Source organism: Aethalodelphis obliquidens, unplaced genomic scaffold (assembly GCF_003676395.1).
Source record: "Aethalodelphis obliquidens isolate GAN/ISIS:26980383/991018 unplaced genomic scaffold, ASM367639v1 scaffold2, whole genome shotgun sequence".
NCBI lineage: Eukaryota > Metazoa > Chordata > Mammalia > Artiodactyla > Delphinidae > Aethalodelphis > Aethalodelphis obliquidens.
In genome coordinates this window covers 1,877,865-1,893,499 of record NW_020837946.1, presented here as the reverse complement: position 1 = coordinate 1,893,499, position 15,635 = coordinate 1,877,865, and the positions used below count along the sequence as shown (strand labels likewise).

At 54.5% G+C, this 15,635-nt stretch overlaps 1 protein-coding gene across 3 annotated transcripts in view; it reads right to left on the bottom strand.

The window, feature by feature from the left end:
- The window catches only part of HDAC4 (histone deacetylase 4), a 284,915-nt gene that overhangs the window by 82,498 nt on the left and 186,782 nt on the right, over positions 1–15,635 (bottom strand). For all 3 annotated transcript variants that reach the window (XM_027116793.1, XM_027116797.1, XM_027116794.1), the window contains exons 6-7: positions 14,045–14,195; positions 5,296–5,416 (exon numbers count right to left, since the gene is read on the bottom strand). In XM_027116793.1, the coding sequence (XP_026972594.1) occupies positions 5,296–5,416; positions 14,045–14,195 (272 nt within the window). The remainder of the gene's footprint in view (positions 1–5,295; positions 5,417–14,044; positions 14,196–15,635) is intronic.

Here is a 15,635-nt window from a genome sequence, read left to right as displayed (position 1 = left end):
GACAGGGGCGGCCGCCAGGAGGAGGCTGAACGTGGGGATCAGACCTCGGGAAGAGGAGGGTGCCGGCCGCGCCTGACCGTCAGCAAACGTTCTGGGGGCGCGGCCGCCTCTGCTCGGCCTCCTGGAGGCTCAGAAGGTGTAATGAATTCTGTGAGTCCCTAAACTGTGTAATCTGCTTAATGACGTGAAACGAATTTGCCAACTTACTTATGTGGAATTTGTTAGACTATTTATTTGAATACACAGTACTCCACATGTACGCACCTGGTGTTATTTGAATTAAGAATGTGAGCACTTAAATGCTTACAGGTGGATGTTTAAATATTTGAGAGCAAACCGGTGCAGAGAACGTGGTGATCACGGAGCCCAATCCCAGGATCCCAGCTGGCAGCATCATGGGAAGCGCCCAGAGAGCCCCGGAGAACCGCCCTGCCAGGCTGTGCACCCCCTCTGCCCAGGGCACAGCACCTCCCAATCGGGACGCATGTCAAGGGGGCCAGGGCCGGGGATCAGGGCCGGACCGGCCACCCTCACGCTGGCTGTGCCCTCTTCGTGTCGTGCCGCCAGGCCTCACCTCGGGGGGCCACCCTTGCACAACCCCATTAGAGGTCTGAGGGCAACTCTCTCTGCATCTGACATCTTCAGGCCGCATCCTCCAGGGAGCATGGCCTTGGCCGGTCCCAAACCTCTCCTTCAGTGCCAAGTTCTAACCTGGGAAAGAGTTCACTTGCTCCTTCATAAGAAACATGGAAAGGCCTGTGTGTGTATTACATGATTTAAAAAAATAGACAATTATGATTAATAAAATATTATAGGTAATAATAACTCTTATAGTTATACTTTAATGGTAGAGTTTGTTTGTAATTAAGCCAGAAGTAGGAGAAGCTATTTGTTTAAGATTTTCTAATAGATTTTCTCTTCTGATTTGATCTCTTGAGTTGCTGTCAGTATTCAAATCCTCACTTTCTTGTCCAGCCTTAAAATGAGCTAGAACAGGAGGCAGCTGGCATGAATCTGCCTGTGTGCTGGCCTGAGAGCTCTCAGCAGACCTGCTCTGCGTCGTCCAAGAGTGTGTGGCCCAGAGTAGGCAGCCGGACTGATCCAGCTGGTACCAGCGCAGATGAACCCAGACGTCAAGAGGGACGCACGTCACGCACAGCAGCCTGGCTTCCCCAAACCGCGCAAAACCGAGGGAAACCAACTCATCACTCGATGCCCCGCGCTCAGGGCTCCCAAGGAAAGCACAGGCCACCTGCCCTCCAGGGGTGGGCGGCACCCGTCCCTCATCACACAGCCCAGGGCTCACACCTGCCCCCAGCAAGCAAGAGTCTGGACGTGTGAGCCAACGCCAAGTCCTGTCCCTGGCTGCATGCACACTTACACACTTACACACACACACACACACACACACGCATGCGCGCACACACACCCGCCCCCCACCCTTGTAACCCGGGGGCAGAACCTGAATTGCCGCTCTCCTGTCTAACTCAGCCCCAACCAGAATCGTCTTCCAGGTTTTCAAGCCTTCATTCCCGCCAGGGGAGGAAGCACAGGCGGGTGTGTCTGCTGTGACCCTGGCTGATGGGAGGGGCACCTTGTCTTAAAGACAATCCTTCCTGATGAAGATGGAAAAACAAATATGCCTTGTTTGCTTTCTAAACGTCCCGTCCCTCTGATTGTAGTACAGAATAAAGCTAAACACAAGTTCGGCCATTTCAATTCTATCAACCATTGGCCTTTCCTATTACCTCAGATTTATGCAGGTGATTTAAAATAAATACAACTTGTAATCACTCACACCAGCGCTGTCCAAAGGAAGTAACACCGGCTACATGTGCAATTTAAAATTCTCTCATAGACATGTGCACACGAGCAAAAAGGAAGCAGTGAAATCAACCTCCGTGTTCTCCTTAACCCAATCTATCCCCAATCCTATCGTTTCAACATGTAATCAATCTAAAAAGTTTTAATGAAATAGTCCCCGTTCTTTTTTCCCATGAGGCTCTGAGATCCAGCGTGTCTGACATTCACAGCTTGTCTCAATCTGAACAGCTCGCTTCAACGCCCTGGAGCCCACGTGGCTGGTGGCTGCCACACGGACAGCCACCACGGTCTCATACGATGAGCTTAAAGCTGGGGTTTTTCACACATGTACACCATGGAACCAGCACCCAGTAACGATACAGAGCAGCGCCGCCTTCACAGAAGGCCCACTGTCCTCTGGCAAGGGATCTCCACCCCCAGCCCCTGCCGCCTGGCTTCCTGTCACTACAGCTCAGCTGTGCTGACCCTAGAGCTGCTGGCAAAGGCATCGCAATGCACAGACGCTGCGTCTTCGACCAAGCTTAATGTTTCTAGGTGTTGGCGGGCAGCCCTGGGCCTCGCTGAGCAGCAGACCAGGGAGCGGGTGCCCCTGTGTTTCACCACTCACCTGCTGGTGGGCACTCAGCTGCTTCCGTTCTCTGGCGATAATGAATAAAGCTGCTATGACCATGGGGACACAAGTCTTTGCCCGGATGGAAGACTTTACTCCTCTTGGAGAAACACCTAGGAGCGTGGCCAGGTCATGGGGTGGGAGTATGTTTACCTTCATAGGAAACTGCCACGGTGGCTGTGCCACTTCAATCCCCACTGGCCACGTGTAGGGGTCCAGGGCCTCCACGCTTTGGCCAACACTGGGTTTGTTCAATTTCAAACCCACTGGGTGTGAGGGGGCACCTTGCTGCGCACTGCATTTCCCGGGTGACTCACCATCTTTTCATGTGCTTACTGACCATTTGCATCTTTATTTTGTGAGGTATCGGGTCACGTCTTTTGCCCATACTTTTTCAGGAGGTTGCCTGTTTTTTTGTTATTGACTTGTAGAAGCTCTTTATATGTTTTGGATCAAGTGCTCTGTCAGATACATGCATGGCGAATATTTTCTTCCTGCCTGCGCCCTGCCTTTTTATTTTCTTAAGGGTGGCTTTCAAAGAGTGAAAGTTTTACATTTTGATTAAGTTTATGTTTTTTGGTTTATGCTTGAAGATTTTAGTGTTTTAAGAAGTCTTTGCCTACCTCTTCCCCAAGGTCATGAAAACTTTTTCCTATGTTTCCTTCTGGAAGTTTTAACAACTTAGCTTTTACGTCAGGTCCATGACATTTAAGCTGACTGTCATGTGTGGCACGAAGCCAGGGTCAAGGTGCGGCTCTTCCCCATCAAGATTGGTTCTTTGCTGGATTGGTTTTCCAGCAAAGGTTTGCCTTTATGCAGCAAGTGAATGTGGTCCATGATCTGGTTTGGTTTTGGGTGACAAAACGAGAAAGGTGCCAAACCCAACACAAACAAACCCATCCCTGGCTGACTCTGCTGAGACAAGTCCTTCCCCACTGCAGCCTGCACAGCCCAGTCCCCCGGGGAAGAGGGAGCTCCCCACAAAACGCTGGACCCGGGCAAGCAAGCCTCCGCCAGGTCTCAGCTGCCCTGCTCACCAGGGAGCGGCGTGTCAGCCCCTTCTGGCACCCTGCCCCCAGGCCTAGCCACCCTGCATGCCCCCACCTGCCCCTTCTCGGCTCCCAGGTGCTCCTTGCTGACCCTCCTCCCCAAAGCCCTTTCTCCCTTCTAACCTCCTGGCACGTGCAGCTCTGCGGAGACCACCCCTCCCCGGCAGCCGCCAGCACTTTCCCATCCTGCAGGCTCCATCCTCCCCGTCATGTACAAGCACATCATCATGGCCTCTACTCCTGCCAGCCCGAACACCTCGCCCCACCACTCATGGGGTGTCCTGGGCCTCTACTCCTGCCAGCCCGAACACCTCACCCCTCACCCCACCACTCACGGGGTGTCCTGGGCCTCTACTCCTGCCAGCCCGAACACCTCGCCCCACCACTCACGGGGTGTCCTGGCACTGGCCGCCCCGATCTCTTCACATCACTGTGGCCACTGTCAGAGGACCCCAGTGTGGTCAACCATGACCTCTGCTCTCACCACCCAACCTCCTTTGGGCCCACAGCGCTCTTACCGCTGCTCCCGAAGCCCCCCAGCTGGTCTCGCCTCCCCAGGATAGACCCTCTCCTGAAACGGCTCCTGGCATCCGACCCTCGGATCCCATCCCCTCCCCCATGGAGGATCTAGGAGCACCTCCTCACCCCTGCCCTACCGGCTACTCCTGGGTGGTGCCCACGTCCTCGCCCACCCGCCCACCCTACCTAACCCACTGCACTGCAGGGCGTCTGCCCGGCAACCTGCCCCAAAGGGGGAAACGGAGCTTTCCCACTGCAACACCCAGGGGGCTGCCACTAGCGGGGGAGACCACGGATCGGCGCCACCACATCGTGGGGTCCCCAGGTGTGCTGCCCCAGAACTCTCCACCGCTCCGGGGCACACGGCTGCTGTGTGTGGCTTTTCGGGGACCACCGCTGCTCGTGTGAGCGCGGCCTGAGGGGCGCAGAGGTGGCCTCGGAGCAGAGGTGCCCTTCGTGTTACACCATGATGACCAGCGTCAGCTACTGAAACAAACGGGTTCATTCCAGTGGGATCTGGCGGCGTTTTAGCAGAACTGCTGCCCGTCTGGGGGCTCCAGAAGAGCTACATTCCCCCCAATGAATTAACGATGATCACATTTTCATTTATGAAAACTGCCCTGTGAGGTTTCTTCTAGAACAGAAAAAAGCCCTTGAAAAGTTGTAGAAAAGTAGAGTCAAAGCGAAAATCTGAGGCACCTTTGACCATGGTTTAAAGCCACATAACTTTGTCACTCGCTTCCAACTCGGCATGTGTCGACTGCCAGCCCTGCTGAGCCGCGCACAGGCCCAGAGGAAAGGGCCCCGGCACACGCGCATCCTCGCCACAAAGTGAAAGACCTCTTTGGCTTTCAGTTCTGAGCACGAACAAGGCACTTGGTGGTCTCTGTCCATTAAGCGGGCTCTGGGAGAGGGTTCTTAGTATAAAAACAATGAAAAGACCACAGGTGCTTTTGACTTGCCTGGGAATCAATAACACACCGGGTAGAAATTTGGGAGGTGCCTACGGACGATTTAGACCAGAGTTCCTTTTTAAGAGGTTCTTTCTGTGGCCAAAGAACTGCGTGAGAAGCCAAGAATAATGGTTAGGCACTGGCCCCACGAACGCCTCTTTAAGGTTTGTTTAAAGACAGGCCCCCTCCGCACCTGGACGACGCTGGTCTGACCACATGTGCTGCTGGCTCACGGAGTTTCTAATTCCACGCCCTCCAGGGTGAAGAACTGAGCACCACTCCGGTCTACCCCCAGACCCCGTGCACCCGGGCGCAGGGGAGACCCAGCCCCTCCACTTACCCATACCAGTAGCGAGGGTCACTGGACATGCAGTGGTTCAGGTTCCGGTGGGCCAGCGCCTTCTTTTTATTGAGGACAAACTCCTGCAGCTTCATCTTCACTTCTGTGCTGGCCACAGCACCTGGCGCGGGAGAAAGCAGAGGCGGGTGAGTCGAGGCTCTGCCCCAGGGGACCCTGAACCATGTGCCAGGAAAGGCAGGACAGGGATGGAGAGGGTGGGATTCCCATTCAGGACGCTGCCGACGCCAGAGAGCATCTCAAGGAAAAGAGACGGACAGGAGGGCTTGAAGGAAGAGACCTTCTTCCCAGGAGTATTTTACGTAATTGCACCCTATTTAAAATGCAGCACAAAATCCTATTGTAACCTAACACGAACCCACTGCTGAAGGGAGTTCTAATCCTCTTACATAGAAGGAGGTCCTGAATCAGGCAGAGCAGCTGGGTGGTTTCTTTCTCGCTGCAGCAAGAAGGAACAGAGCCTCAGAGAAAAGGTGCCTGCGACCCGTGTGACAGGGATGAGGCGTGCCTCCCGGGACCTGGGCAGAGGGCAGGGGCAGGGCAGCTGGGGCCCTTTCCAGCCCTGTCAGGGGATGTTCCTGCTCTTTACAGCCTACAGCCACCTACTGAGACAAAGCGCATTTCACCAAGTCGGACTAAAGCTGAAATCTTGGGTTCTGTGTTTTTTTTCTGGTGGTCGTAGCGGTTGTTCACAGCCCCGTTAGAGAAAACTGGCCAATTTGAGAAACAGACACACACAACTAAAGTCCAAGCCCAACACGCTGACTCAAGATCTGCCGGCACCTCATGTGTTTTCCTCAGAGCTGCAATCAGACTCCAGGGCACTTCGGACCCATCCTTCCATTAGAGATGGCGGTGAGTGTTTTCCCCGTTGTCACACAGAATTCAAACAGCATTTGTAATGGCGGGAAAACGCTTCACGAGGTGAGCGATGCAGAGTTTCCAAAACCCTTTCCCAACCGGGAGACACTTTTAGACATTTCCTTTTGTTGTTCTTGTTAGAAACCACGTCGTGTCAACATTTATAAGTAAATATCATCCCCCACGCTTAGGATTCTGTCCTCTGAAGAGATGAGCAAAATGCCTGCATCCAACAAAACGATAGTAACAGCCCCTGAAGCAGCTTCTAAGCTGTTTTCCAAAATGCCTCTATACATGACCACCAAGTGCAACCCCATTGGCCATAGACCAGGTACCCTGTGTCTCTATCAGTACTCAGGAGTACCACCTGACCCACGTCTCTATCTCTAATAGTATTTGGGAGTACCACCTGACCCTTGTCTATCAGTACTCGGGAGTACCACCTGACCCACGTCTCTATCTCTGATAGTATTTGGGAGTACCACCTGACCCTTGTCTATCGGGAGCACTACTTGCTGCAAATGAGAAGACCGCCTGGTTCCCTCTGCCAGGCCCTGACAGCCCCGGGGACACACACTGGTTCTCCTCTCCAGTGATGCACCTTTACGTCCTTGGCTCGCTTTTCTTCCAAAGTCTTCCTGTCGCGTGTGTGGTGCCGCTGTGGGCCTGTGTCCCTTCAGAGGTGCAGCCTTCAGTGCGCGTGGCTTTTCTTCAGTGATACATTTACTGGCAGCCGCCACGCTGGCGCGGCGCATTTAAGCCTCACACGAATGCTACAAGCGCCACGTGGCCCGGGGGGCTGCGCTGAGGGTGGACAGCGCCAGGCGAGGCTGTTCGGATGCTCGGTCTCGCCAGCGTCCCGGCTCCCGGCTCTGCGTTCTGCTTGCACATGCAAGGTCTGTCCTGGTCTCTCACTTCCCTTTAAAATGTGGATTATGTTCTGAAGCTGTGAGATAACAGAAAACAGTGGTCTCTGCCCTGGTCCAGGCACAAAGCTCCTAAAACGCTTGCAATTCCCTAAGGGATCAGAGCATGAGAAGCATCTCTTGTTCTCACGGGGCTCCTGGGAGGGGGATGGTCACCAGGAACACCAAGCCTTGACGAGAAGCTTGGCATTCTCAGCTCCACCCTCACGCTCCAGAGTGGGGAGAGGGGCTGTAAGCGGAGCTAGTAATTGATCATACCCACGTGAGGAAGCCTCCACAACACCCCAACTGTACGCAGTTCAGAGAGCTTCCGGGTTGGTGAGCACATCTGCACTGGGAGGGGGACCCCGACCCCACGGAGACAGAGTCTCCTGTGCCTGGGACCCTCCCAGACCTCACCCTCGGTATCTCTTTATCTGGCTGTTCATCTTCCTATGGGACTGAGTCCTGAACCTGCGAGATCTGATGCTTGCTCTGGGGAGATAGTGTCAGAATTGAGTGAAACTGTAGGACACTCACCCGGTGTTGCAGAGAATTGCCTGTTATGGGGAAATCCTACACATGTCTGGTGACCAGAAGTGTCAGGAGTGAAGTGCTCTGTGGGAGCGTGGTGACGTAAGGCTGAAGGAGAAACACGAGACGAGAGCGCTGCGTTTTCCCAGCACTGGAAGGAAAAGACTTAAGTTTTTCCTAATTCAGATGTTCCAGTGCTTGTTTTTACGGCATCTATTCTAGTTTATCCATTGTGATTTTTTTTTCCATTTCCTGGAAGCTTTGAATTTGATCTTTTCACTGGTTTGGGAAACAATCAGTTTCATTTTGTCCTTGTTTTTCTGGTGTTGGATTTTCATTCATTTAGTGGTTTTCTATTATTTTTCTTTCACGTTTCACTCTGATGTATGAAATGAATTTTGGTGTATAAGACTCTACAGATATTTTGAGAAATTGCTCATAAATTGTTAACATCATTAGAGAAATATCTTTCTCGTCACCTTTATCCAATTCCAAACATAACTGTTATCATTCGCGAGTTGAATTTCTGTCTATAAATAGGTCTGCGTTAAAGGCAGCATCCCACTGTGGCCGTTTCATGATGGACTTCAGGGTCAGGCAGAACAAACCCCTCAGGAACAGGGTCCTCCACGCTGCAGAGGGACCTGAACTAGACCAGCCAGGGAAGCACCAGGAAAGTGCCCTAAACCGAGTCCAGAGCGCATCTGGAAGGGTCCGTCGGGACACACGGGCTTTTGTCTCAGGCCTTCTTGGCGTCCAAGGAGACAACTCATCATCTCTTGAGCAGGGAGGCTTGCCCGAGCTCCATGTGCTATGTGACGTTTGCGTGTGGGTGCACCAGCCAGTAGGCAGAGCAGCCCAGACCCAGCAACACCCAGCACGAAGGGCCACGGGAGTGGTGACCAGAGCAGGAGGTGGGAAGTGACTGGAGGTATAAACTCACACCTCCGCTTCTGAGCAAGGCCCCTGGGTTCCCTCCAAATGCAGCCAGGGCTGGACTTGGACCGTCCTGAACACTTTCAGCCTGTCTGTCTCGTCTGAAAAATCACCCTCGTGGAAACACTGAAATCTGTGTATAACGTGCCTGACACGCAGCCCCCGGCACTCCTGACGGCCTCTCAGCCCCAGGCGGACACCTGACAAAATACGCAAAGTGTGGACCGTGTCACAACACAAAGTGCCCCCCAACCAGGGAATGGAGGGGGTGGTGCGGGAGGCAGGGAACGGGGCGCACAGAGGGCCCTTTACAGCAGGGAGTGGGCAAGGTAGGTTCAACCCCGCCAGGAAAGAAACGGGAGCCAGATGAGGGGCTTGGTGTCTGGCTCCAGTGCGCTGGCAGTGCGGGGACGGGGCAAGGTCAACGAGGTCAACACGACCCAGAGGGCCCGTCTGAGGAGCTGACCCTCAGGTCCTTCTGAAAGGACCGGAAGGAGTAAATGATGCAAAGCAGGGTTCTCGGGGGGCAGGAGCCGGCAGGCTGGGGGTCAGCTGGCCCGACCTGCTCAGAAAGCCCCCTTGACGTGGAGGCACCCTGCCCTGCAGAGCGAGCCACGCTGAGGAAGAGCTCACTCTCCCTGCTCTGGCCACACCCCAGGCTCACACCATGGGCTCCTGAGCTCCAAGAAGGGACAAGGACAGACGCCCAGTTCCAGCAGGGAGGGCACGTGCACGATAAGTGCACAGACGGGCAAGGGCAGCTGCCCTGTCCAGGGGGACGCTGGCCCATCCCTGGCGGGGGCTGAGGAGGCACTCCAAGGCACCTGCTGGGCTGGGAGGTGGACAGTACCCTTGTCCCCTGGGCCGCCTGCAGGGCCCTCACAGGAGGAGGTGTGCCTGAGGGGTCCCCGGGTGGTCACGGACACACATGGCCCTCAGCCAGCTCTAGGGTGGGTGAGTGCTCCTTGCCAGGCTCTTATGGAGTCAGAAGAAAACAAACCCACGTCCCCACACCCTGACTTCCTTCCCCATAAAATGACCCGGAAGGTTCCTTGACAGGGAGAGAATTCCCAGCGGAAGACGCTGATTCTAATCCTCGTCATTCTAGTTATACACCCGCCTCTCAAAAGACTTTTTCACTTTAAATGAAACTTCCAGCATCAACAAAACACCTTCAGCAGATGAATAAATACCAAATGTTTCCATCTTTACTTAAAAAAATCAATCCCTGTCGATGATCATTTATTCATTTGACAGGCTTTACAGAGAACGTACTGTGTGCCAGCACTGAACCAGCCAGCAGGGCTGGAGGTAAATAAAAGCCCCGGGGAGCGATCAGAGGACGAGCCCTGGAGGGAGCCCAAGAAGGGAAGGGGGATCTGGGCGGGGCCCACCTGCTGGGGACAGAGACCCAGGGGCTCAGCGGCCCCGGAGGCCCTGCAGCATGTGACACCAGACCCGAGTGGGGACACGTCTGCCAGGTTTGCGCCTCTGAGGAACGCGCGACTTCCCCAGCAAACGGGGCAAAGAACTTCTCTTGGGGTCCGGTGTTCCATCTTTTATCTCCACCCTTTTGAGCCATTTTTTAGACAAAGTGAACGACTTCCCTCAAGCAATGGCACCTTCTTCCCCAACAGGCTGTACCTGTAACTAACAGTGAAAAACACGTAGCTGTATGAGTTCCAAACTGCCCAGGGGGCGAAGACTCGTCTTCCGTTGGATTTTTCCTTTCGATATGATTTAAAGACAGTGTATCATGGAGTCTTAAACACGGTTAATTTAAATAAAACTGACTGAAGATGAGTGTTCGTGCTGAACAAGATGAAAATTGCCATAAACTCTAAGAAGTCACTGTTCTACCAAATCAGCAGCATTCACTGGTATCGATAAGTACAAGAAGGGGCTTCCCCGGTGGCGCAGTGGTTGAGACTCTGCCTGCCGATGCGGGGGACGCGGGTTCGTGCCCCGGTCCGGGAAGATCCCACGTGCCGCGGAGCGCCTGGGCCCGTGAGCCATGGCTGCTGAGCCTGCGCGTCCGGAGCCTGTGCTCCGCAACGGGAGAGGCCACGACAGTGAGAGGCCCGCGTACGGCAAAAAAAAAAAAAAGTACAAGAAAGCTGCAGGATTACTTAAAAGTACAGTAGATGTTAAGTGTAACAAAACTTTTGATTAAATATTCAAAAAGAAATTCATTTTTAAAAAAAACCCAAGAAACTAAACAACGGAAGCTCTGCACTGCCTTTTCAAACGCTTACAAAGTGGAGATGCTGAACGCCACACGCGCGCTCCCCGCCCCACGCTCCTTAAGCTGCACAAACAAGACTCTCGTTCATCGGTGAGGCCCCACGCGCTCAGGAGCCCAAGCGGCGTCCAGCGCGCGGCCTGCCAGGCCTGCCTTCTCTCAAGGCCACACTCTGAGGGCTGCACAGCTGACGCAAGCATGCCAAGGACCCAACTGCACACAGTCCATTATTAATAATAAAACCCGACCACCCAAACCCACAAGCTGAAAACCGCCAGGGCTGCCACTGGGACCAGCTTGGAGGGGAGCAGAGAACATTCCTTCGCCCCGTCAAGGGCCTGCTCAGCAGGCAGCAGAAGTCGTTTTTTACTTTAAACGTGTTTTCTGAAGTCAAATCTTTTCATATTTTGTGAGGCTGAAGACGTTATTTTTATTGGAACTTTCTGGCCAACTAGGAGGAGTTACTGTAGACCAAGCTGGTGAACTGGGGTTTGCCGGCACGCCGGGCGCACAGCAACTCGCCGATCCTAGCAATCTAAACCCTCCATCCTCTGCAAACAACCATTCCCTCGCTCCAAAGAAAAGCACGTGGACGAGGCACACTGAGGGGAGGGCAAGGAGCAGGGGTCGGGCAGGGAGCGGGGCCACGTCAGGGGCCAGGTGCGCGGGGCTCAGCAGGTGCGCCTTAGCTCTGGACCCCACGCACCATCCTGCCCGCAGCAGAGCCCCTCCCGAGGGCACCTGTGAGGACCGGGGTGCTGTCGTCCACAGGGCAGCTTCTATGGAAGCCACGGAGGGAGACCACTGAGCCGCCAAGACGCTCAGGCCCCTAACCCGGAGAGAGGACATGGACCCCGACCCTGGTTCTCAGCCTCCATGGCACCTTAGAGTCGTCCCAGGAGTTTCAGAAATGAGAGCACAGGCACCTGTCCTCTGCTCCAGGTCAGTGCGTCACGACTGGGGGGCTGGTTCCTGACACCGTGTGCTACAGGCTCAGGTGTGGTCAGCACCCTGGCCACACCCTCAGCGCAAAGCAAGTGGTGGTGAGACCAGCTTGGCTGTGTGGACCAGCTGGGCAGGTGGCAGGCGGATGCCATGGGAGCCAGCAGGCCAGGGAGTGAGAGCCGTGAGTGTGATGGACCCCACCTGGCACATCAGCCCACTGCGGGGCCGCAAGGTGGCCCACAGACCACGGTGCAAGCAGCCAACCCAAACCTGCAATTGCGCTTCTCCTGATGCCTTTCTGTCCTCGTTTCTGGAATCTCGACTGTGGGCCATCACTGAGCCTGTACATCACCATCTCACCAAATTGTTGTGATCCAACGAGATGTACCATTCAGATTTAGTAATTACTTTCAAATACTAATAGAAAAATTAGATTTCACGTGGAATAAAAACTCTCTTGACCTGCTTTCTAAATTGAAACTCTATCAGACAGTTAAAGTGAAAATACATTTAAAGTGTATTTATTTCAAGAGTGAAAAGCTGTAGTAACTGTTGGCAAAGCTGTTAATTTTATGTATAAAAACAACTAAGAACGTACAAATACTGGGTTCAAGATGGTGGAGTAGAAGGATGTGCGCTCACTACCTCTTGCGAGAGCACTGGAGTCACAACTAACTGCTGAACAATCAACGACAGGAAGACATTGGAACTCACCAGAAAGGATGCCCCACATCCGAAGACAAAGGAGAAGGTGCAGTGAGACGGTAGGAGGGGCGCAATCACAGCAAAATAAATCCCATAACCGCTGGGTGGGTGAGTTACAAACTGGAGAACACTTAGACCACAGAAGTCCACCCACGGGAGAGAAGGTTCTGAGCCCCATGTCAGGCTTCCCAACCTGGGGGTCCGGCAATGGAGGAGGAATTCCCAGAGAATCAGACTTAGAAGGCTAGCGGGATTTGACTGCAGGGCTAACCATTTTCAGTAGTTGAGGATAAAGAATTTTTGAGGTTTTTTGAGGTTAATATGTACTGGTAGGGGGCTTCCCTGGTGGCACAGCGGTTAAGAATCTGCCTGCCAATGCAGGGGACACGGGTTCGAGCCCTGGTCTGGGAAGATCCCACATGCCACGGAGCAACTAAGCCCGTGCGCCACAACTACTGAGCCTGCGCGTCTGGAGCCCGTGCTCCGCGATGGTAGAGGCCGCGACAGTGAGAGGCCCGCGCACCGCGATGAAGAGTGGCCCCCGCTCGCCGCAACTGGAGAAAGCCCTCGCGCAGAAACGAAGACCCAACACAGCCAAAAATAAATAAATATGTACTGGTCAAGTGCCTAAAGTTCTAGTTTTACTCATGGGCACAGGCAGAGTAAATCACCATACAGTCACGACATCAAATCCCGACCCAGGAGAGAAATGCACGTCGTGACTTACTGACACGCGGGATTAACAGGGGGCCAGTGCGTTCACCTGAGCTCTGAGGTCTTGGGCAGAAAGGACCAGAGCCTGGGGATGTGAGAGTGGGTTCACTCGCCCCCCTTAGGTCCTGGGGGTCTCGCTGCAAACGACAAACTACCAAAACAAAGGGGCCCAAATACACATGAGGGAGTGTTTGTTCAGCCACAGCCTGGGAGGGACACGGCACCCTGTGGGTGGAATGCCGAACCGCGTCCATCCTTTCGTGCGAGCCCCAGGCGCTCTGCCCGGCGCCGACATGGGGAATTCCGCCTAATTTTCAAAGGGGGAACGGCACCCAGAGGAGTCCCCTGGCTAAGATCCAGTTGGGTGTCTCCTGGAGGATAACAGACCAGGCTGGTCTTTGCACAAGCACGGCCGCAATGGAAAGAAAAAACTGGGGTCAAAGGGCAAATGTGCCACCTGAGAGGTGGGTCATCGTGTCTCCTCCCAGTCCAGGGGCGTCCTAGCAGCTGCCACCTGGTGTTGGGTGCTCACTGACGCCCTCAAAACAAAACAGCTTTGAAGAAGTTAAGGCTGAACACAGGTGAGGCTCACTATGCTTCTGGGGTGCTTTCTGGTTCTTAGTATCTTTTCAGCCCACGAGGAGTCTGCAAACACTCCTGCAAATGCTTAAGTCAAACCCAAAGTGGGGCTGCATGCCCCCTGCAGCTCCCAAGTGAAGACAGAGCTGCGGACCAGCCCTGAGGCTGGGGCGCCCAGAAGCACAGCCCCGGGAGGGACACCAGCCAGGCGGCTCCTGCCCCAGCTCCGCTTCTGGGGCCTAGGCCGCGGGGAGAGCCGCCTGGCGAGGGCGCCCACGCCGCCAACCCGCCGGCTCCGCCACGCACTCACTCTCTTTGCCTTTCTCCTTGTGCTTGAGCTGCTGCAGCTTCTGCTCCCGCTGCTGCTTCGCCAGCTCCTGCTCTTGGCGGTGTCTCTCCAGCTTCCGCTGATGCTCCAGCAGCTCCTGCTGGTGCTTCACGGCCAGCAGCTCCTGCTGTTGCTGCGGGCAGGGAGGGAGGAGACAGAGACGGTCAGAGCCTCGCCCCGAAGCAAGACGATGAGACAGACACACACGCGAGAAGGTCGGCAGAGGGCCAGCCCGTCCCCGCGCCGCTGTGGCCGTGGGGACCTCGCGCCCTGCGCACGGCCCGCATCTCCAAGGAGGTCCCCTCGTTCAGTCTGTCCAGGAAGCAGGGCTGCTCGGGGATGTCTCCTAACCACTCCACGCTAAATGCCAAAAATGAAAATAAAAATGACCGAATCGCTAGAAGAAAATACGCCTGAAGATTCGCGCAATCTCCCACGTTGGGAATGCCTTTTGGAGGATGACGCAGAAGCGTACGAAATGGTGTGGCAGCTTCGGGAAATTGTTTGGCCCATCCTTACGAGGCTAAACACGCACCCACGCGAGACCCAGCAACCCCACGCCCACGACTGACCCAAGAGACATGGAAACACATCTGCGCAAAGCCCTGCACGGGACTGTGCGTGGCAGCTGTGCGCACGGCAGCCCAGACCGACACACCCCAGACGTCCCTCAGACGTGAACCCAGCGGCAGAAGTGTGTGTCTGTACGTGAGAATCCCACCCGGCAATGAAAAAGAATAAACCGCCCATACGGGAAAAAACACGCATGGGCTGCAAGACAAGCGGAGCGAGCGGGTCCGGCGTCGACAGGGCTGTGGGATACGGGCCAGAGAAGAGTCAACATGCAAAGGGTCTATTCACACGAAGTTCTGGAACAGGAAATCCTAAGACGTGGTGATAAAAATCAGAAGAAGGCAGCTTCTTGGGTGAGGCAGGAAGATGAGGCAGGAGGGAGCTGTGTAGGGTGTGGACTGCCTGACAGAGACGGCATTTGCTCAGATGCTCAGGACTGTCGAAGCGCGGCGGACAGACACTCAAGGCCCGTGCGTTTCATCGTGTGTAAATGATATCACGTATTTTCAGAAATGACATAATTGACAACATAAAAAGTTACCTTCCTAATAAATACTGTAAACAAAATTAAAATGCAAAAGATGAATGAGGAAACCTCTGTGCAGTGTTCGCAGCACAGAGATGGCCGTGGTAAGTTACTAAGGCTACGGTAAGCAGCCCCTAAGAAGGTGAGCAAAAAGACCAAGAGATTCACCAAAAAGTGGTTCAAAATAAATGGGGGACAAGGGCTCAAGCTCACCAGCAATCAAATCCCGCTGTCACTTATCGCCCTGGAAAAGCTGAGAAAGAACGAGCCGGCCAGCGCGGACCAGGGCTGCGGGAAAGGCTCAATTACGCCGACACGCCAGACACCGGTTTTCCTCAAACCTCAACCAGCAAAAGCCCCTGGGGGGTGGTCTGTGCTGCCTCCTCCCGCCCCACGGCTCCTCCATCCCCGTGTCTTCCCCCTCGCTCTCTCTCTCGCTGTCTGTCTCTGTCCCCCTCTCTGCCCATCCCTCTC